Genomic DNA, 23,077 nt, shown 5'->3' on the forward strand with positions numbered 1-23,077 from the left:
CTAATTACATTTTGCATTACACAACTTACAGACATTGTGACCAGAATAAATAAACCCGCTTTAATTCTTGTAGCATTAAAGCGGCTCAACAGACAGGATGTACTATAGGTACCATGGGGTGTAAAGAACAGCTAATTATCGACTTCGTAGTTTGCAATCAGGCATTGAAAAGCAAAAGAAAGCAGTATACATTGATTACCAAAAAGCTTTTTATGCAGTTTCACATAAATGGCTTATCAATGTACTTAAATTATATAAAAAAGATAACCACATAATTCCCTTTTTAGAATTTACTTGGCGAAAATCAATAAAACTCCAGGTGCCTTGCGGTAACTGCATTTGAACTAATATGCCCATTCGTAGGCGTATATTCCTTAAGTCCACTTTGGTTCTGGCTTGCCATGAACCCACTTTCTAGCCAACTCAATTTAAATAGGTACTTTCTTTCGGCCTAATAAAAGAATAATAGAAAAATAACAAGAGTATACCATCTACTTTATATGGGTGAGTTAAAAATTCTTGCGACAACACAAAATCAAGTGCCCTAGAACAGGTGTTCAGAAGATAGTGGAAAACTCTCTGATACAGGAATGACCTTTGGTTCGTGCCGAAATATGAATATTATTAAGGGTAAACTATAACCAGGTGACTTTCAGATGGAAAACGGTCAGATAATTCATGCTATGGATGTAGAAGAATCCTAGAAATATCTAGGAACTAAGCAGGCACAAAGAATAGACCATAGAACTGTAAAGAATAAGCTGTTTACTAAGTTCACTACAAGAATTCACTGACTACTTAAAACAAGTCTTAGCGGAAACCCCAAGTAGTTCTACATAAACTCCATATAAGCTTGTCTTAGCTGTAGGACGTTTTTTCAAAGAATTGTAACGCCTAAGGACTAATTAGTTTAATTCACCAAATTCAAAGCTCAAATTCTGAACATTTGAAAGGCAAAACAACACTAAATCTCCCTGAAGGAAGCCCTTTGTGTAATTTTTTCCGGTAAATATTCTCACAAATAGACAAAATGTTTGAAGGCGTAAATCTGATATAGATTATTCTGAAACATGCAGGCTGACTGTTTTGCTGAGAGATTCTGATACTACCCTCGATGGTCGTTCACGAACGATCCCTGCAGAATCCAATAAAAAACTGTTGATAGAAACTGGTTGAGTTTTGTTCCCGGAACGAATTAAAATAAGGAATCTTGACTTCAGCATTAGGGCACTTATTCTCAAATTATTGTTTTCACTTCTTAAAATCTTAATTTTATTCTTTTAGCATTTTTTCAGCTCTTCAAAGGAGTTGGGCATACTGGAGCTTTTTTGTTCAGTTAGGTTTTCTTCTAGTTCGTTTTTAAATAGGCCAATTAGTTTTGTTTGGGTGCTTTTTATTACCTGCCTGGGTGTTTTTTCATGCATTTTAGATGATTTAGATCTACTTGAAGAATTTTCCACTAAACTCACTACAGTTTTTGCGCAGCTTCTGTGGAAGCCAGAAGAAATTCACATTTTTTATCGCATTTTTCCAGAGAGATTTTCACAGTTTTTTTGAAATTTTTACAGAACTTTTTTTTCTGTGTTTTGACTATGACATATGTACCCGACATTACAACACCTAGTAATGCCCTGGTTAGTTAAAGACTATTGAGACCCTTAAGTGACATATAAAAATGCCTACGGGGTAAATTTAGTCTTTAAGCTTACTGGCCAGGGATAAAATTGGCTTTGCTATTTCCTATTCTATTGTTGAAAGCAAAATGGTGTTGGAAAAAGGAGCATTACGCCGAGCGCATAACAACGAGGATCAGACTTCTGCAATGATATATCTGCATCACTCATGCCTAAGAAAGTCCACACACTGAATATCCTTTCGAAAACCCTTGATGACAGAATAACATGTGTCAGTCTTTTGCTGAACCTGACCATGAGTCGCAAATTCTTCATCATTTAGTAAAGACATTACTTTAGAATTTACTGCTTTACTAAATGCCTCACCTGTGACATCATGAGCCTCCCCTAAAAAACTCTTTTCAAATTATTACTCTGTGCAGTTATCCCCGCATTAAATGTTTCCTTTGAACAATTTAAAGCTAAAGAACGTTTCATGAAAGATTTAGGCTGGACGCATACAGAAAGAGCAAGTTTTATTCAAAAACGTTTTTGACTAAAAGTCTTCCATGTTGTTCATATGCAAATTAAATGAGTCGACGCACACTGGTTAGTCGCGTGCATTAAGGCACGTTTAGGCTCGTTCCGTCATAGGCTGCTTGACGTCGATCACGGGATTCTTGTTTTGGGTTAAAACATTGTGCACAGAATTGTTTGCTTTCAGTTTATTATTGGATGGCTGCCTGAGCAGTGTGAATTAGTACTTGTTATTAACCATTTAATTATGGAAGTGGACGCAGAAAAACTAATTGTCTTAGTAGAGGCTAGACCACCTTTATACAACTACCAACTAAAAGATCACCATAATCGGGACTTAATAGATATACATTATGGGGGACATTTCAGTGGATATGAAAGCAACAGGTAAAAAAAATTTAACAAAGTAAATTTTAACCGTTTATTATTACCATGAAGATGTCAACTTAAGTGGGCACACTATAATATACACTAATCGGAAAAGTCTGAGGATATTTTTATAAATTGACCTTATTTTTTTAAATTGTTCTGGATAAATAATAGACTCTTTTACTATACTAAAAAAATAACCAAAATTACAAAAATAAAGAACTGCCTATAACTAAAATTTAAAAAAAAAGTCTACAATTTCTTTAAAAATTTATTGTTTTGTATAATGAAAAAAAAATGTTTTTTAAATTGGATACAAAAAAAAATCTTTATAAAAAACGCAAATTAGTACAAAGTATGACCTCCACGCTGGTTTATGACGGCTCGACATCTATTGTTCATAGAGACAAAATAACGTTGTCGATGTTTTGTTGGGGTAAGTTTGCCCATTCCGCTATCAGTCGCTCCCGGAAACAAAAGGCAGTGCATATCCCATACATGCTCAATTGGATTAAGATCAGGAGATTGTGCTGGCCATGTCCATATATCAATCCCCTCGTTCTCCAACCAGTCTCTCACTACGCGTGCGACATGTGGACGCGCATTATCATGCATTAGGTGGAAGCTTCGGCCAACAGCGCCAGTAAACGGACGAAAAACAGGTTGAAGAATGGTATTGATGTACTGCTGAGCTGTAAGGAAGCGATCTGGAAAAACGAGGTCGGTTCTACCGCCCATCATTATTCCAGCCCATACCATAATTGTACCCCCTCTGTATGTATACACTTCCTGGACATGTCTTAACCGTTCTGCATTTCCAGATCGTCTCCATACCCTCACTCGACGTGAATCTGGATAAAATCCAAATCTGGATTCATCGGTGAATAAAACTGTAGCCCAATCATGTTCATTCCAGTTTTGATATTCTTGGCACCATTCTAATCTCGCAGCGCGATTGCCTCTGGAAAGAGGTGGACATCTAAGTGGCCTTTGATTGTGGAGGTTGGCTTCATGGAGACGATTTCTTATAGTATCACGGCCTACGGTAATATTGTGTGCTCTCTGCAAGTTGATAACCAATTCAGGAGCTGTAATGTTAGGTTCCCTTGTAGCAGTTAAAACTAAAAATCAATCTTGAGCAGCTGTCGTAGCGCGGTCACGTCCTGGATGTTGTTCAGCTGGATTTCCAGTTTCACGAAAATGCCGCCACAATCGACTTATAACGCTCTGAGAGACTTCTAGACGCTCAGCTACATCATACATTGCCGCATGCCTCCTTAAAGAAGTCCTACAGCTCTATTCATCTCGTCCAAAGTTAAATGATGTCGTTCCATAATAAAACACAATTTTTTTATTCACTCTGCAAAGCAGTAACTCAGTACAATGAACAAAATCGAGACTACCAGAATATTTATTGCAATATAAAAACCATTGTTTTTTCTGTTTTGTGAAAAAATTCCTAAAACATTTGTTATCAGTGTTAAGATTCTGTTTGTCTCACAGAAATTTACAGGATGCCAATCTTCAAATTTGATTTAAATTGATCACCAAAAAAATTTTTTTTTTATAATTTTATTATTTTATAAAAATATCTTTAGACTTTTCCGATGTGTGTATATACTCATAACGCAAAACGTATGCGTTTAATTCAATATTTTATTCATTTATAAAAGCAAATTTGTTTTGCCATGGTACAAACCCTTCTGGCGAATTAAAGTATTGCATAAATGCATTACGTGTTCTCAAAGCGGCGTTTGAAGCTCTTCTCCAGTTAGGTTGTTCCGGCAGCTGGTTTCTTTCGTCTTGTTCAAGTGATAACAATTTTATTCTTTATGAATATTATTAACACTGCCTTCCCTTTCTCGAATCATGTTATGAAGTACACAGCCAGCTAATGTAACCAATTCTACTTTTTCTGGAGAAAGTAACATAGTAGTTTCAAATACGCGAAACTTTTTTGTCAACAATCCAAAGGCACATTCGACTATCCGACGAGACTCTATCAATAGTCAAATTATTTCTACTAAAGGGTGTCATAAAATGTTTTGAAAGGGGGTATGCTTCGTCTCCAATGAAAACAAAAGGATATTGTATATTATTAATACTTTCCGATATTTTTCGGGACTGTGGAATATTTAACTCATCCCTGAGAAATAATTTTCCAAAATTTGATTCACTAAAAACCCCACTATTATTATTCCGATCAAAATCACCAACATCTACCGCTATAAACCTCGCATCAGCATCTACAACTGCTTGAAGAATGATGGAATTAAAATGTTCATAATTATAATAAGCCCAACCAGCATTTATCAAGCACTGCATTCGAACACGCTTCGCATCTATAGATCCTAAGCAATTGGGATAGTTCCAAAGTTGCTCAAATTTTCTCGCAATTGCTAACCATTTGTCTGTTGTGGGAGTTGTCATATAAATTGGTGACAAAATATCCCAAATCGCCTTGCATGTTTCCATTACTATTTGTCCTATAGTCGTTGCCCCAACTCGAAAGTAATAATGAAACGATTGAAAGTGCTCACCGGTCGCGAGAAATCTGAAAAAAAATTATAAATTTTTATTTCTATTAGTTGATTGCAAAATAAAATGTAATTCATTGCGAAATTCATATGCACGACAGATACGGGAAATGAAAAATACACCTAGTGGTGCACCTTGTCCTAAAAAGCAGAAATGGTACCTTTTTGATGCTATGTCATTTTTAAAAGATTTCATGGGTCAACACAAAAAAACGAAGAGTAGTTATCCTGAAACGTCAACTCTTACAGAAGATGATACGAATGACAATCTCATGGAAAGTATTGATGATCTTGAAGACAGTAATAACTCCCAGCTTTCTGCCATATCCACACCGACCTCCACGCCTTCCATCACACCTAATCAAAATCCACCCAAGAAGTTGAGAAAAGAAAGTGCGGCAGAGTTAGTAGCTGAACCAATGGTTGCGTTTTTGAAATCCAAAACGGGACAAAAAGACGAAGACATTAATAATAGTGATTTAAATTGTTTCAAAAGTTTAATACTCGACTAGATTCAAGGCACAAGTTATGCTATCACTAAATAGATTCATAGATAAAGAAGATGAAAAACGTGGCAGAAGTTCGTCTGTTATACACCACTAACATCTCCTGCTTCCACGGAAAGCTATATGTTTAGTACTGAAAGAAACATACAACCAATGCCAGATCAAAATAGAGAGTTTTCTATTGTCCCTAGTGAGGTTAATAATTATGAATACTTTTGAACATAATAACAAGGAAAAAGATCAGAAGAATGGAAACATTGAATTGTGACACCACTGTTCAAGATGGGAGACCGGAACAAACCGGAAAACTACAGACCTATCAGCCTCACATGCAACCCACTGAAATGTATGGAGAAAGTAATAGTTAAGGAGCTCATCTCTCTTTCTGGAGAATAGTTTGATACCTGCCTCTCAGCATGGATTTTTGCCTAAACGTTCAACAACGACAAACCTTTTAGAGTGTTTGAATGACTGGACAAAAAATCACGACAATGGCCAGCCAACAGACATAATATATCTTGACTATGAAAAGGCATTTGATAAAGTCCCGCACAAGCTCTGGAGTCAGAGGAAAGCTGCTTGATCTGATCAAGGCATTATTGAATGAGAGATTCTACCAGGTTATAGTCAATGGGGAGCTGTCCAGTCGACATCGAGTGAGTAGCGGCGTTATCCAGGGATCGGTAGTTGGCCCAGTGCTTTTTACATCATATTTGTTTGATCTAGTTGGACTTATAAAGATGGACACAAGTCTGTTTGCAGATGACTGCAAAATATATGCTAATCCTCTAACCAGCGCAGCGCTGCTCCAGGCAGACCTGCAAAATGTTGAGATGTGGTCAAGGCAATGGGGTATGAAACTAAACACATCCAAATGCACAGTGTTGAGGATCGATCCAGATAATCCTGATAATGAATATTTTCTGGATGGATGTGCCTTAAAATCAGTGAACGAACAAAATGATCTAGGAGTCCTAATAACATCAGACCTAAAATGGAAACGTCATATAACCAGAATTTGTAAAAAAGTAAACTCGCTAGTCTATCTGATAAAACAAACTTTTAGGGACCATTCTATTGAAATGATATCCACTCTATACAAAAGTTACATAAGGCCAAAAATAGAATATGCCTTTGTTGTATGGAACCCATATTATATTAAAGATATAGACCAATTGGAGAAATTACAGCGCAAAGTAACAAAAATCCCTTACGAATTAAGCAATGTGCCATATACAGAAAGATTAATCAGGTTTGCTTTGACCACTCTTAGAGAGCGAAGACATAGAGGCGATCTCATCGAAACCTACAAGATTACCAGTGGTTATTACCAGTGCAATTTGGCGAACCTTTTCCACTATAGCCAAAACCATAATCTCCGAGGATATACAAAGAAGCTTGAAAAAGAAAGAATGGCAAAACTTCCCAGAAAAAACTTTGTAACAAATCGTGCAGTGCACTTATGGAACTCGTTAAATCAGGAAACGGTGACGGCCCCAAATACGAATATTTTCAAGAACCGCGTTGATGTTGAGCTGGGACAAAATTCGGAGAGAATGATTCACTACTGCATGTGAGCAGGTCCACCTACTCAAGCCTGAAACATACGGAAGAAACAATAGCTTCATCGGTCTCACCGCCTGCTATTGTCAACATAATAATAAATAATAATAATAATTAAATTAATGTAATGTACCTAATATTATGTTGTAAATAAAAGCTCACCTGAGTGTAATCAATAGCCTTTCTTCTGGTGTTATGCTTGGCCTCCAATTTGTAATTTTTTTTCTAATTTTATTAGATATCAGTTCCAATAGGTAGTCATAAGAAGCGGAGCTCATTAATTTTTTTTCAACTGCCCTTAGTCCGTTCAGGAAAGATTGAATAGTTTTTTCGACATTTCTTTTCTCATTTATTATAGATGCACCCACAATTGTCTGTTAGGTGCTGTTTCATCTTGGAGTAACAACCAGTGCCAGAAAATAAGTGCAATCTCAACTGATTCGTCGTTCTCAGTCGACATCTTGACTTAAGCTGGTTGTAGAAACATTTTGTTTCTGTTTTAAACAAAATGTTTCATGTAGAAACTAAAACGTTTTCGTCTGAAGCAAAAACGTTTTTGACTAAAACTGTTTTGCTCTTTCTGTATGCGTCCAGCCTTATTGAGCTTTTTCCTTGTATTAGATTAGATTTCAAATATAAAGACTTACTGAACATATGTAAATTAATATGTTATTAACTTCCTCAGTCTAATGCCAACAAGGCGAAAAAAATATATGAACTATTGGCCTGTTCCTCTTTCAGATTCTAGTCGTGATAGTAATAATCAAATTTATTTAAATGGTAATTTTCGTCGTATATTTTATAAAGGTATTGCTGAAGATATTTTACTCTTTAATAACATAAAACTGGTACTTAATTGTTTTATTCCTGTGTCGAATAACAAATTTAAAGAACTTATCAAACTATTTTTTTATCGCACTAGCGGAGATTAAAAGGTGTTCTGCAACCAATTTGTTTTAATAGAAACAGTCATAAAGTTATTTTATAAATTCCAACAGCATATAAAAATAACGAATTGTAAAAATTTTCATTTACTATAATATAATATTTCACTATAAAGTTGAACTCTCGAGGGAAGAACTTTAAGAAGCAAGCAACTTAACGCAAAACTCTTTTGATAATATGTTATGTGCGGTTATGATAGTTGCTATAAATGAGGGGAGAATCATGTTTACACAACTTGTACGCAAGCTTATATATCTGCATAGTGCCATTGTGGTGAAAATAATAGCGTAAGCTATCTAAAATATTTGTTAAGAAATTTGAATAACAACAAGTATTCCGCCACAGTAATTAATGTAAATCCTAAAACTGCGCCAAATTAAAGTAAAAAAGTTAGTAAACAACTTTTAACAAAATCAAGTAAAAAATGTCTTTCATAAATATTCATGCAAATCCGATACTTCAAGCATTTCTCCAAACTTAAGAAAAAAATTAAAAAGGCTAGATAACTGTTAACTGCATTATGGCTGAAATCAAGTAACCCTCTTAATAAAACCACTTTTAAACTAACGTATTAATGGATAAAATCCCCAAACGCTATCTACAAATTATAAGCTAAAAAACAAATGCCTTTTTTTCCAAAAATTAGAAAGTTTGCAGATTTTCTTGTATCCAACTTTATCGAAGAAACTTGCTTAAGATTAGAAAGAAAACGAACTATACCAAATTACAAAACCACGGAAAACAAATTTTCTATATTACAGCCCAAAAGGCTCATTTGTGAGCTTATGTCTAATATACAAAATGTTTATTTGAATGTCCTTTACCACCGCTTAAAGTTTGTTGGTATCTTTCCTGGACACCCTATTAAAAAGTTTTAACGTCATAGTTTTGATAGGAAACCTTAACAACAACTGAAGCTTTTAATGAAATACTACATGATTCTGCGCAAAGCTTCTTCCAGATGGCGGCTTTACTACCAATGAGCGGGAGTCACTGGAGGTCATGCTGCGCACTCACTTCCCAGACTCCAACTCATCTCGCGATCTTTCTAGCTGTTCTCGGGCTCCGATTCGCTTAGAGTTCGAGACTGCTAGAAGAATAATTACCTACGAGAGGGTGAAATGGGCAATCAAGACAATTCCTCCCCTTCAAATCTCCGGGCATGGATGGATTATATCCATGTCTTTTGCAAAACGGCTTAGAAGTACTAACCCCATACACAGTCAGACTATTCAGGACTTCGCTTGCTCAGGGCTACGTCCCAAAGTTATGGCGTCAAGTGAAAGTCGTCGTCATTCCGAAACCCGGAAAAAGCGATTTTACAGATCCCAAATCATACCGACCTATCAGCCTTAGCTTTATGCTGAAGGCGATGGAGAGGCTGATTGATCGATACCTTAAGGAAAGCATCCTGGTCAACAAACCACTGGATGTGCACCAATACGCCTATCAGGCGGGCAAATTCACGGACCTGGCCCTACACCACCTCGTGAGGAAGGTAGAGGGTGCTCTGGATAGTGGCAAGGCCTGTCTGGGTGTGTTTCTAGACATTGAAGGGGCATTCGACAACACCCCTTTCGCATTAATCTGCCAAGCACTCGAGAGCCGCGGCTCAGGACCCTGTTTGGTTAGCTGGATAGAGGCTCTCGAAACGTCATGTATCTGCCCAGCTCAACAACGAGATTGTCGAAACGTTGGCGGCTAGGGGCTATCCGCAGGGAGTAGTATTGTCCCCTGCCTTGTGGTGCCTTGTGGTCGACAGCCTGATAAATCTTTTAAACAATGCTGGCCTATACACACAAGTCTACGCTGATGATCTGGTAATCCTTTGCCCTGGGAAAAGTGCCGTCTCAATGGGGGCCCTATGATGAGAGCCCTGCGTCTGGTGGATATATGGTGCCTCTCGGGGGTCTCAGGATTAACCCCAAAAAAGCAGAGCTCCTACTATTCACGAGGAGCCGTAACTTTGGCACGCCTCCTGTTATATCTCTAGGTGGCGTGCAGCTGCATTACCCCAGGACAGTTCGATTTCTGGAAATCAAGTTAGATCCCAAACTCTCTTGGTACGATCATGCAGACAGAATAAAGAAGGCCACCTGCGCACTATGGGCCTGCAGGCGGGCTTTCGGCAATACCTGGGGTCTGTCTTCTAAGATCCTCCACTGGATCTACTCGCGCATTGGGAGACCTCTTCTCACATACGGGGCTATCGTTTGGTGGCCATGTACGGAGAAAGAGAAAATTCGTACTCAACTGAACAGTCCAACGTCTTGCATGTCGCAGCATAACGGATTCCATGCGGACGCCAACTAGAGTGCTTGAGACTCTGCTGAGCCATCCGCCTCTGGACCTCGTTATGCAATTCGAGGCAATGAGGACTGCAAACAGGCTATACGTCCTCGGCGAACTACGTGCTGGCAAGACCGGTCACGCAAAAATTTGGTCACGGGCCAATGTCCTCTCCTTCTGATGGGCAGTGACTGCATGGCTCCAGTGACTGTGGACTGCGAGGGATTCGTGACGCACATTATAGGCAGAGAGGAGTGGCAGCATTCCAACAGACCTGCATTGCTAAATAGGGGGACCATCTGGTACACAGATGGCCCAGAATGAATAACAGTTTGTGGTGGGATCCCACATACCAGCAGGGCATACTCGCTGGGGGAGCACGCCACTGTCTTCTAGGCCAAAGTATTCGCTGTATTAAAATGCGGACAGAAAATCCTAAGCTGCAAACACCGTAATACAGTCGTATCAATATGCTCGGACAGCAGAGCTGCCATTAAGGCTACCACGGCCGCAAAGGTAAGCTGCAAACTTGTACTAGAGTGCATAAAAGTCCTGAAAAAACTGGTGCAGGTTGGCTGCAGAATCCAGCTCGTCTGGATACCTGGCCACGCAGGCCATGCAGGTAATAAGAAAGCGGACTCTCTTGCCAGACTGGGATCCGCGAATGTGCCGGAACCCATAGTTGGTATCGCCAAATGCGTTGCGGTCGCGTCAATGAAGGGTCTGCTGGACAAGTGAACCCACCGAAGATGGACTGAGTCCTCTGGTACAGGCCTAAGCGCACATAGGTGGGCCCCCTGCCTGTCTCACCAAAAATCTACTACGCCTAAAAAGACGCGAAATTCGGCTAGTGACAGGTCTTTTAACCGGTCACTGGCACTTAAGAAGGCATCTCCATACTATCGGTATTGCGGACAACCCGGAATGCCGCTGGTGGTGTGAGGAGGATGAAACCGTTGACCATGTAGGCGGGGAGTGCCCAGCACTCACGCGCGCCAGGTTCAAATACTTGGGTAACACTTTCAGTGTACCGAGCGACTTTAAGTCCTTCAGACCAGAGAGCCTTATCAGTTTCTCTAAGGCCGTTGGGCTCTGATAATCCCCGGTGGGGCATGACGGGTCCATCAGGAGACCTATATGCACAACTGCCTTGGCAGCCTACTGTTTCGACAATTCAATTCACTACATGGTACTATAAATTGGCCATACAATAAATATTTCAGAAAAAGCCTGTTTATGACACTAAATCGAAATAATAAGTCAAATATTTTATGAGTTCTGTTAAAATTGTGTTTTAATTACAGAAGGGAATATCAAAAACAAATTTTATAATTTTAAGTTTCAAAAACTCAAAAAAGGTCTTGGATATATTACAATTCATTATGTATCCAAAATCTTATTAGTGCATATTTGTGATCTTATGCTATCCTAACTTGTATATCAATCCTATTTTATAAAACAATTATATTTATTATATTTTTTTTACAAATACTTACTTATAACAGTATCACAATAAAACATAATATCATGTTACAATTATCAAAACTTTGTGTCAGATATATCATAACTATCAAACCCTTTATTTACTATTCCGTTGCAAACCTCCGACTTATTGCTTTTTCTTACATTATTATCCAGCTTAACGCCACCCCTATAATGCTCTAAAACTTCACTAAGGGGCTTCCCTTCGGTTTCCGGCAAGAAGTAGTACATCAATACCAACCCCATGAAGCCTACGATACTATAAATCCAAAAAGTGCCTGCAAGAGTAATTAAACTTACTAAATCAAGAAAAGTTTTATTAGCTAAAAACCCTATTATATAACCTATACCAGCAGAAAGGCCTGAAGAAATATCTCTTATTTCATTTGGGTACAATTCTCCCATGATTATCCATGGTAGGGTGTATGTAAGAAGATAAGCAAAGAAGATTTCTGATAATATTGTAACTAATGGTACCCAACTAAATTTTGAAGCAATACTAGGATCAAAATCCTCCAAATCATCTAGATTTTGAACGTCTAGATAGTAGACATATGTTGCCAGTAAAAAAAAATTTAGAAATATACCCACTTGTGCTATAAACATTAAAATTCTCTTGCCGAGGAACCTAACTAAGATCATAAGCAAAATACATCCTATCAGCCCTGCGACTCCTGCACAAATAGTGGCATAATACGAATTTATAGGCGCTTTTAGAACTTCAAATATTTTTACTGAATAAATTACATTCTGACTGGTACCAAAATGCGCTAAGACAAACGTTAAAGCGATTAACAAAAATGGCTTAATAAATGTTGATTTTAAAAAAGGTTTAACCGCTTGCAAACTTATAGTTTTAAATTCATTTGCTTTATGTTGGTCAACTTCCTTGCATATTTTTTGAAATTCCTGCTCTATAGCTTCAATTTTGGTCCAACCTCTTAACCATGCTAAATTTTTTCGAGCTTTATCCAATTTATTCTTTGATATTAACCAGTATGGAGACTCTGGAAGAGCAAACAGGAGAAGCAGGAAAGCCAATGGTATACAGGCATTGACCAAAGCTAATGTCCTCCATGTATATAATGTTCCTATAACGAATGATAATAGTAGACCAATCACAATAGCTAAAGTAGATGTAGAGCACATCGACCCTCGTAGATTCGGTTCGGTGATTTCGACTGTGTAGATTAAAGTCTAAAAAAATTAATTTTATTTTAAATTATTATTAAATAAATTGTAAGCAACCCTACTTACAGGAGCTTCAAGAAGTCCTCCACTAAACCCGGTCAATAGTAGTCCAAGTAAAATATGTATAGTTTTAGAGGCAAAGTAAAATAGGAGAAAAGAACCGAAGAATATCAGTGATATTCCTTGCAGAGTTCTAATCCGTCCAAAAGGCCTCGTGGCTATACCGGAGACTAGACATCCTAGTGGTACACTCAAAAAATTTATGGAACCTAAAAATGATAAATGATAAAATGGTAAGTCAATTATAAAAAATCCAAAAAATTGTAAAATATGTGAAGAAAAATCAAGAAGAACAGACAATTATTTAGAAATAGAGTATCATCATTGTTAATAATACTAAACAAATTATTTTTATCAATCAAGTTTTAAGATAAATTTCTATAGATCTTTAGTTATAACTCGTGGGAAAAATGTCAGGTTTTATATGTCAATTGATTTAAACACAGCTAAGAATAAAATATAAAAGAACTGTAAAAATAATTCAAGTCAAGGAATATTATACTTTGATAACTGTCTATACCTTATTCTTTGAGGCTAGCAATTGAGACAGTTTTTATAGATAGAAAGAAATATTATTGAGTATCTTTATGAAATCAATTAAGCACCAAATTTGTTTATGTCTTTTGAATATCGCCGGAATTGCGTGAACAAACTCGGGCAAATCGAGCCTCTCTGATTTTCTATTCAACTATTTTGCTTTTCTGGATTTAAATTGATAGATAATAATATAATAATAATAATAATAATAATAATAATAATAATAATAATAATAATAATAATAATAATAATAATAATAATAATAATAATAATAATAACACAGTAACACAAAAAAATCAACAAGACCCCGCTAACAATGAACCAGCTGAGGAGCAACCTGTAATAGAAAACGTATTAAATAACACACAGGAACTTAACACTACCGAAAACACCCAAGAGGACAATTCTGAGCTATATCATGAACTATCTGCAGAAATGGCACGTGCGATGCTAGAATTTGAGGGAACCAACCCACTAATAAGACCCAAACTTCCAAAAGTAAACTCTTCAAAAAAACTAGGTCAAATTATGGAACTTTTAAACACCAAAATTCTCCCACTTTATCTTTTAAATATTAATAACATGAATCTCTTCACCTTTTAGTTTATAGCGCAGCAACTGCCGTTGCTAAAACCATGACGATTAAGATAAGGATCCACAATGACTCTGCAAGAACCGAGCTCCCGATACCGCCATGGGAGACCAGACTTCATCGAAAAATTCAGAGGTTTCGAAAAGATATCGGCCAACTAACAGAATATCTGAGGGGTACACGAACAAATAGACTAAAACAGAAAGTTGATGAAATTTTGCAGAGAAACAACATCCACACTCGGCATGAACCAGAAAATAATACAGCTCAACAATGCCTGGATACTTTAAAACAGAAACTTTCCTTATTTTCAGGGCGCCTACGAAGATACAAGACCAGTAATAACCGAAAACGTGACAATCTTCGTTTTGAAAAGGCCGAAAAATAATTTTATAAAGAGCTAAATTCAAAATCAGATCACCCAGATAAGCAATACCCCACGAAAGAACAAATTCAAGATTTTTGGGCCAAACAACATGCAATATCAACGCAAGCTGGGTTACTGAAGAGAAACAAAATAGTAATAAATATAACCAAATGGAACATCGACCATTTACTATCGAGGAAGTCAACCAGATTATCCAAAAACTGCATAATTGGAAATCACCTGGCCCAGATGGAGTTCATAACTTTTGGCTAAAGAAACTACGGAGTGTGCATCCTAAACTCTCAGAATTAATTAACCACGTTATTCTTAACCCACAGGAAATGCCAGCATTCCTAACGCAAGGAGTAACCTACTACATAAGTATCTACTGCCTAAAGACCAGAACAACACACAAGATCCGTCTGGCCACACAAGTACCGACCGGTAACGTGCCTACCTACTTTGTATAAAATTATCACTTCCTGTTCAACACAGCGCATTTATCAACACTGTGAGGAAAACAACATCATAGCCGCACAACAAAAAGGATGCGCTAAAGGTTCTATGGGCTGAAAAGAAACAACTTATTATCAACTCCGTCATCAACAACCAGGCATATCACAACAAGAGAAATATTTTTACTGCCTACGTCGACTATAAGAAAGCCTTCGACTCAGTACCACACGAATGGCTTATAAGCATATTAAAAGTGTATAAAGTTGATGGTAATACTTTGTCTTTTCTAGAGAGCGCTATGACAAGTTGGAGAACAACGATCCAGCTCGAAATACAGGGTAAAAGCACAGAAAGTACAAACAACATTCCAATTCGAACAGGAATCTTCCAAGGGGACTCACTGAGCCCATTATGGTTCTGCCTTGCTATGAATCCTCTTTCCAACCGTCTTAACTCTACCAACTATGGGTTTAGCATCCGAGATAATAACACCGAGATTGCAAAGTTAAATCACTTACTGTATATGGATGATTTAAAAATAATGGCTGCAACTAGGAACCAACTAAACCAAATGCTGCATATAGTAGAAGAGTTCTCCAATGACATCGGCATGCAATTTGGACTAGATAAATGCCGTACTCTCAATATAATCCGAGGAAAAATTCTGTCAGGCGAATATCAGATGCAGAATTTCCACACCATCGAGGCCATGGGCGAACACGAAATTTACAAATACTTGGGGATGAAACAATCACAAACGATTGAACAACAAACAATGAAATGCAAACTGACTAACGAGTTTGTGAAAAGGGTAAGACAAGTTTTGAGAACCAATCTCAACAGCAAAAATATGTTTAAGGCATGTTCTCCTACGCATGTTCAGCTCTTAGTTATTCTTTTGGGGTAATTATTTGGAGTAGGACAAACATAGAAAGGCTACAAAGAAAAGTGAGGACCCTACTTACTAAAACGCACAACCACCACCCTCGAAGTGCCACTGAAAGAACAATGCTTCCCCGCCACCTTGGAGGAAGAGGATTAATAGATCTGTGTAAACAACTTGAAAAACAAATCACTAACTTAAGATCCTATTTTTACAGGCAAGGAGAAAATTCCACGCTGCATCGCGCAATAAATCAAATAGACGATTCCACTCCTCTACAACTTAAGAGCGAGGAAGCGTGCAGCTACCATCATACGGACCAGGAAAAAGTCCGCATCTGGATGGAGAAGCCCCTTCATGGGCGGCATCCTAATGAGATCAGCCAAAATCATGTCGACACTGCTTCGTCGAACTATTGGTTGGTATCAGGCAAGATGTTTCCAGAAACCGAGGGCTTTCTACTCGCCATCCAAGATACCGGTTATACCAACAAGAAATTATCTCAAGCACATCGTCAGAGATCCGTCCGTACAAAACGACAAATGCCGATTACTACTGAGTAATCGACGATCGATGTAGAAAATGCCTGCGCGTACTGGAGTCAAATCAACATATAACATCAGGATGCACATCTCTATCAGCTGCCGAATATCTGCACCGACATAACTGTGTGGCAAAAATTATTCATCAAGAACTGGCAAAACTTTATCATTTAATTGGCGAAACTTGCCCCTATTCCCAGTACAAACCAGAAACTGTACTTGAAAATGACGACTTTTGCCTCTACTGGGACAGAACTGTTTTGACCGATAGGACGCTGACTTCAAACAGACCAGATATAATCTTAATAAACAAAGCCCAAAAGAAAACCTTTCTAATTGACATAGCAGTGCCAAATACCAATAATTTCCTAGAAACGACACACACTAAACTTGCTAAATACGTAGATCTAGCTCACGAGATAAAACAACAATGGAGGCAAGATAATGTATATATACTCCCTCTAGTTATTTCATCCACTGGAATTGTCTCTTTAATACTGTCCAAAAACCTTTTGGACGCATTGGGTCTTTCCTCCTGGACGATTGAGACTATACAGAAATCTGTTATACTGAATACTTGCAACATTGTTCGAAAGTTCCTAAATCTACCATAGCAAAATTCATCTTGCCTTCAGGCCGATGAAATTGACCACACCGCTAAAAGAGAAGAATCCTAAAGATATCCAGGAAAGAAGCAGGCGCAGGCCCAAAAAATCATAGAATTATAAAGAACTTATTTAAAGTATTTAACACGTATAGACTCGGTTCACTAACTTACTCTTTTGTTATTATAGGATGGACTAAAACGGACATTTGCAAAGAAAGACTAAAACGCTCCTAACGAAAGCCAATAAGCATCAGAACTACGATACCTCGACATATGGGAGGAAGAGGAATATGCCGGAATGTATATGGAATATAATAATGCCGACATAGAGAAGCAACTGACATAGCAACTGACATTAGTAATTTGTGAACTTTTTTCTTAACAAAAGACTGGAAAATCAGATATTCATCGTAATGATAACACCACTTAAACTCCAGGACCTTGAGCTACCCATACACCATAGCACCGAGCTAGAAGAAAAGGAAGCTTGAATAGGAAAACCATTACATGAAAGGCATGTTTAAGAGGTTCAACAAGAGTATGTCGACATAGCGGCGTCGAACTACTGGTTGACTGTGGGACAGCTTTTCTCGGAAACTGAAGAGTTTCTTGTAGCCATCAAGATCAAGTAAATCCAACAAAAAATTATTTCAAGTTTGTCGTAGGTAACCCCACGGTACAAAGTGACAGATATAGGTATGGATTAATACAACCGAGTCCATTCGGCATATCACCGAGTCATACTTTTGCAACAAAATAATATAAAACGAGTAAGTAACAATAGGCCTGACCTAATATTAAATAAAGGTAAAAAACTTTTTCCGATAACATGGTACGGACTCTATCACAGCTACATCTTTCTGATATCTAGGATATCTGGGATAAGTGAATTTTACTCCCTTCCCCAGGGGAAGTGCGATTGCCGTTTGGCATGAAATCTATAATAATAATACTTATAATTATAGAAGTGGAATATGGAAAATGCCGATATGGAAACGATCCAGAAAATGAGTAATTCGCCGACGAAACCATTTTAAATCATCTGGGAGCAGGTGAGACATACAGATATCTCAGTGTTGATCAAAGCCAAGCACAGGATACCGAGAATGTCAAAACAATGCGGCGAAGCAAATATAAGCAATGTATGCATAAAATATGGGAATCGGAGATGTTCGGTACAAACAAGGTCGCTACTATAAATATGCCTGCATTGCCTGTATTTGTCTATTACTTTGGAGTGCTGAAGTGGAGGCGGGACGCGTTGTGTAAGGTGGATGTGAGCACACATAAGATAATGCATATAAACTGCAGCATTCATCCACCTTTGTCAGTTTCCAGAATATGTCTCCCAAGAGAGCAAGGGTAAAGGGGTCTTTAAAGCTTTGAATGTCTGGACAATAGGCTGATTTTATAAATGGCCTGCAAAATTATCAATAGCGAATACCCACCACTACACCTCGTGAAAGACCAGAACGCCTATAATATCGGAGCATTTTTTTTAGGGCAGCAGAGCGAGCAGCAGATCGCTTAGATCAGATGTTAGAGTCAGAAGTTCTAAAAGCTCGTATTAGAAGAGCAGAATAACGAAGACACTTTAAGCAGCATCTTAAAGCCAAAGCACGAAGTGTTCTATAGAAACCTCCAAAATCTTGATGTATCCAGAAGACTAACGTTCGATTTTCTAATATCTTCCGGTCTAAAGTATAGGACTAAGGACTTTCTACTTGCTTGCCAGGATGGAGTAATTAACACCCTAGTCTAGCGTAGTCAATTTTCTGGCAGCGCCAACACTAGTTGGAGAACATATTGTCAGCATCCCGCTTATTCATCTACTGTCACAAGGTGGCACTTCGGGTGCTCTCTAATGCTTTTCTACGATATCGACGATATACCAATGCTTCCATATTCTTCCGGCGACAGTAAAACAATAGTGGAGAAGAACAAATACCGCATTTATTGGAATTATGTTTTGTTACAACACGTCTGCAGGTCAATGAGGCTAACATTGTTTTGCTGTATAAATTGAACAGCTGAATGTATGTCATTGAGTTTCCTGTCCAGGGAGAATTAAAAGATCGAGCTTAAACTGCTTAAGGCCAGAAAAAGCGAGACAAATATGTAGATCTGGAATGCACAGGTCATTTGGCCGTACTCATAATTGGTGTCTCAGGGGGGGCTAAGGACGCATTTGTGAGAGAACTGAGAAAGACACCAGCATGCCGTGTAGTGCCTGAACAGCGGGCGATATACATGCCGAAAGCTGTGGTCCTTGAATCCTTAGGTTTTTTGACGCGGATGAGTTTGGCCGACGATCACTGGGGACGCGAGGAGTGGTCGTCGTCTTTATTGGCCGCGTGGGGGGATCGGAATTGGTCCTACTCGGAATTTGTGCTACGTCTACGAATCCGGCCGAACGGTTAAAAACAGTGTTGTCAGAACTCTAAAATATTCTTAGCAATGTGACCGAAATTCAGTATTCAGTTCAGGGAGGGGGATACTGTGTGAAATTGAATGTGATACCAACCATACAACAACTACAACGAATAAGGCCGTTCAACCTAGAACTTATTGTTGTGTGTGTGTGTGTGTGTTGCAAAGATGGAAGGATTTGGTAATCAAAGATTTTTTGATCAAGAATTTATTAATGAAGCCAGAAGGTATGAAACTTTTAATAAAATTTAAATTTAAATTTAAATCAGTTTTATACTTATACAAATTATTATAAAATAGACAATATAATCATGAGGAAAATCGAAGTTTTATGACCAATATGCTCTATTTTTTTTTTAAATATACGAAACCTGATCCAATCTTGGGCCAACCTAACTCACCCTAACTTTGTCTAATCAAATGATAACGACTGGACATAGTTTTGAATATTTTAAGAAAATAGAGAATATTGGTCATAAAACTTCGATTTACCTCATATAATGCTTATTTTACTTGGATCGTTACGTTATTGCCCGGCCATTATCGTTAATGTGCGAATTTTCATCATTGACCGTAACATATACACTATACAGAATACCCCATATTTCCATATAACTTAATAATACAGTTGCCGCCCGCGTGCGCCATCTAGCTATTAACAGTTGCGACACAGACAATCCATCGCATCGGTCGCTATTTAGCTGCCGAAATTCGTAAATACGGCGTTGTCAAATATAAATACAAACATACAAACCCAGGATTTTCGAGGAAAAGCCCGTTCCGATCGACCGTAGGACTAATTCCGCCTTCTCGCCGCGTGATGCTCTGTGAAGGAGTTTTTATTTTTCATATTAATAATAATAATCAAATCAATTAGCAAGCACATACTTTACAGCGTACCCAAATTTGGACACTTTTAAGATTCTCTCGAGTGTTATAGAAGATAGAGCCATATAGTTTTTGCATTACTCGCATTACTATGTTGAATGTCGAAAATTTGGCAGCTATCATAATTTTTAATCTACAAAGTGATTTTAACCTTGTATCTCCGTTACTGTTTACCATATTGAAAAAGTAATAAAAAGTAAGATTTTCTGTGGAACAAAAATATGTTATCTGCTTTATTGTAGTGACTTTGTTTGAAACTGAAATTGAAGAAAAACAACAAATTTTATTTAAAATAAAACAGTGATTCCTTAATTTTTTTCTCCAAAACGGTACATCTTATCAATAATAAACAAGAGTATGTTTTCTTTAGTATAAGGTTCAAGCTATCCATATTTATTATTTGAGAGACTTTATCATACAAGGTGTTAACAATTTAGGCATTATAATGTACAACCTAGTCCACCTCTGGTAAAATAAACAAGGTAAATGTGTTTTAATAACTTTGTTTTAAGAGGTCCCTAGTAGCGTTGATCACGTAAAATTGTTATTATATTATACCAAGTACTTCAAAGGTTATTCAAGAAAATTATATAATCGTGTTCCAGGGAAAAAAACATCAAAACCATTTTTTTCTTTTTCTTATTTATGTTAAATAATAACGGAGATACAAGGGGATCCCAAAACCCAAAATATTTAAAATCACAGGCAATGACATATTTCGTTTTATAAAAAAGTAGCACAGTAATGCGAAAACCGCAAGGCTCTATCTTCTCGAACAACCAAGATGACCTACAAAAGTATCTAAATGAAGATAACCTGTAAAGCATATGGTTGATGCTTTATTTGATTTTTATCATTATTATTCTTGTTGAGTGCTGGATTGTGGCAATTTAACGTGACGCCATTTGGACTATGGCAGGGGCATGCCACTTTTGAACCGCTGATAAACACGATTTTAGGAGAACTATCCTGAAAGACTTGCCTGGTTTACCTTGATGACTACAAGGTTATGGATTAAAGTTCAGCTCAAAGAAATGTAATCTGCTTCAAAGAGATTTGCAATAGCTGGGTCACGTCGTTTCTAATCAAGGAATTGCTGCTGATAAGGCAAAGGCCAATTGCCGAAGACAGTGCATAATTATGCACTTACAACCAATGCTATTTGGTGAGATTAGCCAACATAGCAAAACAACCAGCTCAACCAGGCTAACAGGAGAACAAAAATTCCAATGGTCCCAAGACTGTCAGGAATCCTTCGGTAACCTAATAGAGGCTCTGACAAGCGCATCTCTCTTGAGCTATCCCTACCTGAAGAAAAATTTGTACTGAATACTGACGCTGGCAACGTGGGTATAGGAGCTGTGCTATTCTAAATTTAGAATGGCCAAGAAGAAAAAGTCATTGGCTATTTTAGTAAGACGCCATCGAGGCTAGAGCGTAACTAGTGCTTCATTCGCCGAAAGTTGCCAGCTATGGTCAAACCTATAGAGAACTTTTATAAGTACCTCTATGGAAGGAAGTTTCTTGCTGCACACTAACCATGCAGCTTTAAAATGGCTTCTTCAATATAAAAATCCGGAGGGTTAAGTGGAAAGATCGATAGAGAGGCTGCAGGAGTTTGACTTTGACATTGAATACCGAGCCGAGAGAAGCCATGGACATGCAGATGCCTTATTAAGAAGACCCTGTCCAGAGAACTGCAGTGGATTTTATAAGAGACCAAGAGGAAGATCCCGATATTTATATAGTCCTAACCGGGATAAAACAAGGGAAAAAGTCAACTTGGGAAGTAGTTGCCAAGTATTATCCGAATGTCAAATTATTTTGGGCACAATTGAGTTCCCATATTTTGGAAGATGGACTCTTGAGGCGGATGGTTGCCCACGACGGCAAAAAGGAAAGAAGGCAAATCGTTGTGCCTCAATGTATACTCTCAATGGCCTACATCAGTGAGCTGCATAGGAGAATGGATCTCATTCATAATCAAGTGCACAAAATTTGAGCGATCCGATAAAAGACGCATATGATGTCATTGCCAAAGACCAGCCATATAAAGTTCTGGAAGCCATCAATGATATTTTTTTCAGAATACAAAAGCCACCTTCACTTTAACCGACTGACTCAATATAGAATCCAACTAGAGTCGGATTTGACATTTGATAAATTCATGGCCCATCATTCTAGTGGCCAAAAGAATCTGTACGACGTGAATTTGTGAAGTGCAGCAAGACTTGTATACTACTCCAGCTCAGTATGCTCTTGCATATTATGTAGCTAATAGTTTACCAATGTCCAGAGAAATTAAGAGAAGTTGTCCATATTCTTAGAGAGAAAAGAGAACAACACAAAGTCTCAGCCTAAAAAAAATATTTTTTATGGTTATAGTGGTGACACGTGTTTCGCTCCTAAGAGCATTATCAGACCTAAAAAATAATGCAAACAAAACTAAATAAAATTACAAAAAGACCTTAAAGTAAAACCAAAAAGTATACCTTAAAAAGATTAAAAACACGCCCGACTAGGTCAATTATACCCACACACTGAACGGTAAAATATAAGTTTAAAAAAACTGACGTCACAAATATATAAAAAACGATAACATAGAACTCGAATACAAGAAAATAATAAAAAAGTAAAAAGGAACTATCGAGATTCGAACCTACAACCTCGCAGCAAAACTTTT

The 23,077-nt window shown here is 37.7% G+C and overlaps 1 protein-coding gene across 2 annotated transcripts in view; it reads right to left on the reverse strand.

The window, feature by feature from the left end:
- Positions 1 to 11,612: 11,612 nt before the first annotated feature.
- The window catches only part of LOC126744012 (facilitated trehalose transporter Tret1-like), a 30,369-nt gene continuing 18,904 nt past the window's right edge, over positions 11,613 to 23,077 (reverse strand). For both annotated transcript variants that reach the window (XM_050451323.1, XM_050451324.1), the window contains exons 3-4: positions 13,099 to 13,301; positions 11,613 to 13,038 (exon numbers count right to left, since the gene is read on the reverse strand). In XM_050451323.1, the coding sequence (XP_050307280.1) occupies positions 11,899 to 13,038; positions 13,099 to 13,301 (1,343 nt within the window). In that variant the 3' untranslated portion in view covers positions 11,613 to 11,898. The remainder of the gene's footprint in view (positions 13,039 to 13,098; positions 13,302 to 23,077) is intronic.

This window comes from Anthonomus grandis, chromosome 13 (genome assembly GCF_022605725.1).
Source record: "Anthonomus grandis grandis chromosome 13, icAntGran1.3, whole genome shotgun sequence".
NCBI lineage: Eukaryota > Metazoa > Arthropoda > Insecta > Coleoptera > Curculionidae > Anthonomus > Anthonomus grandis.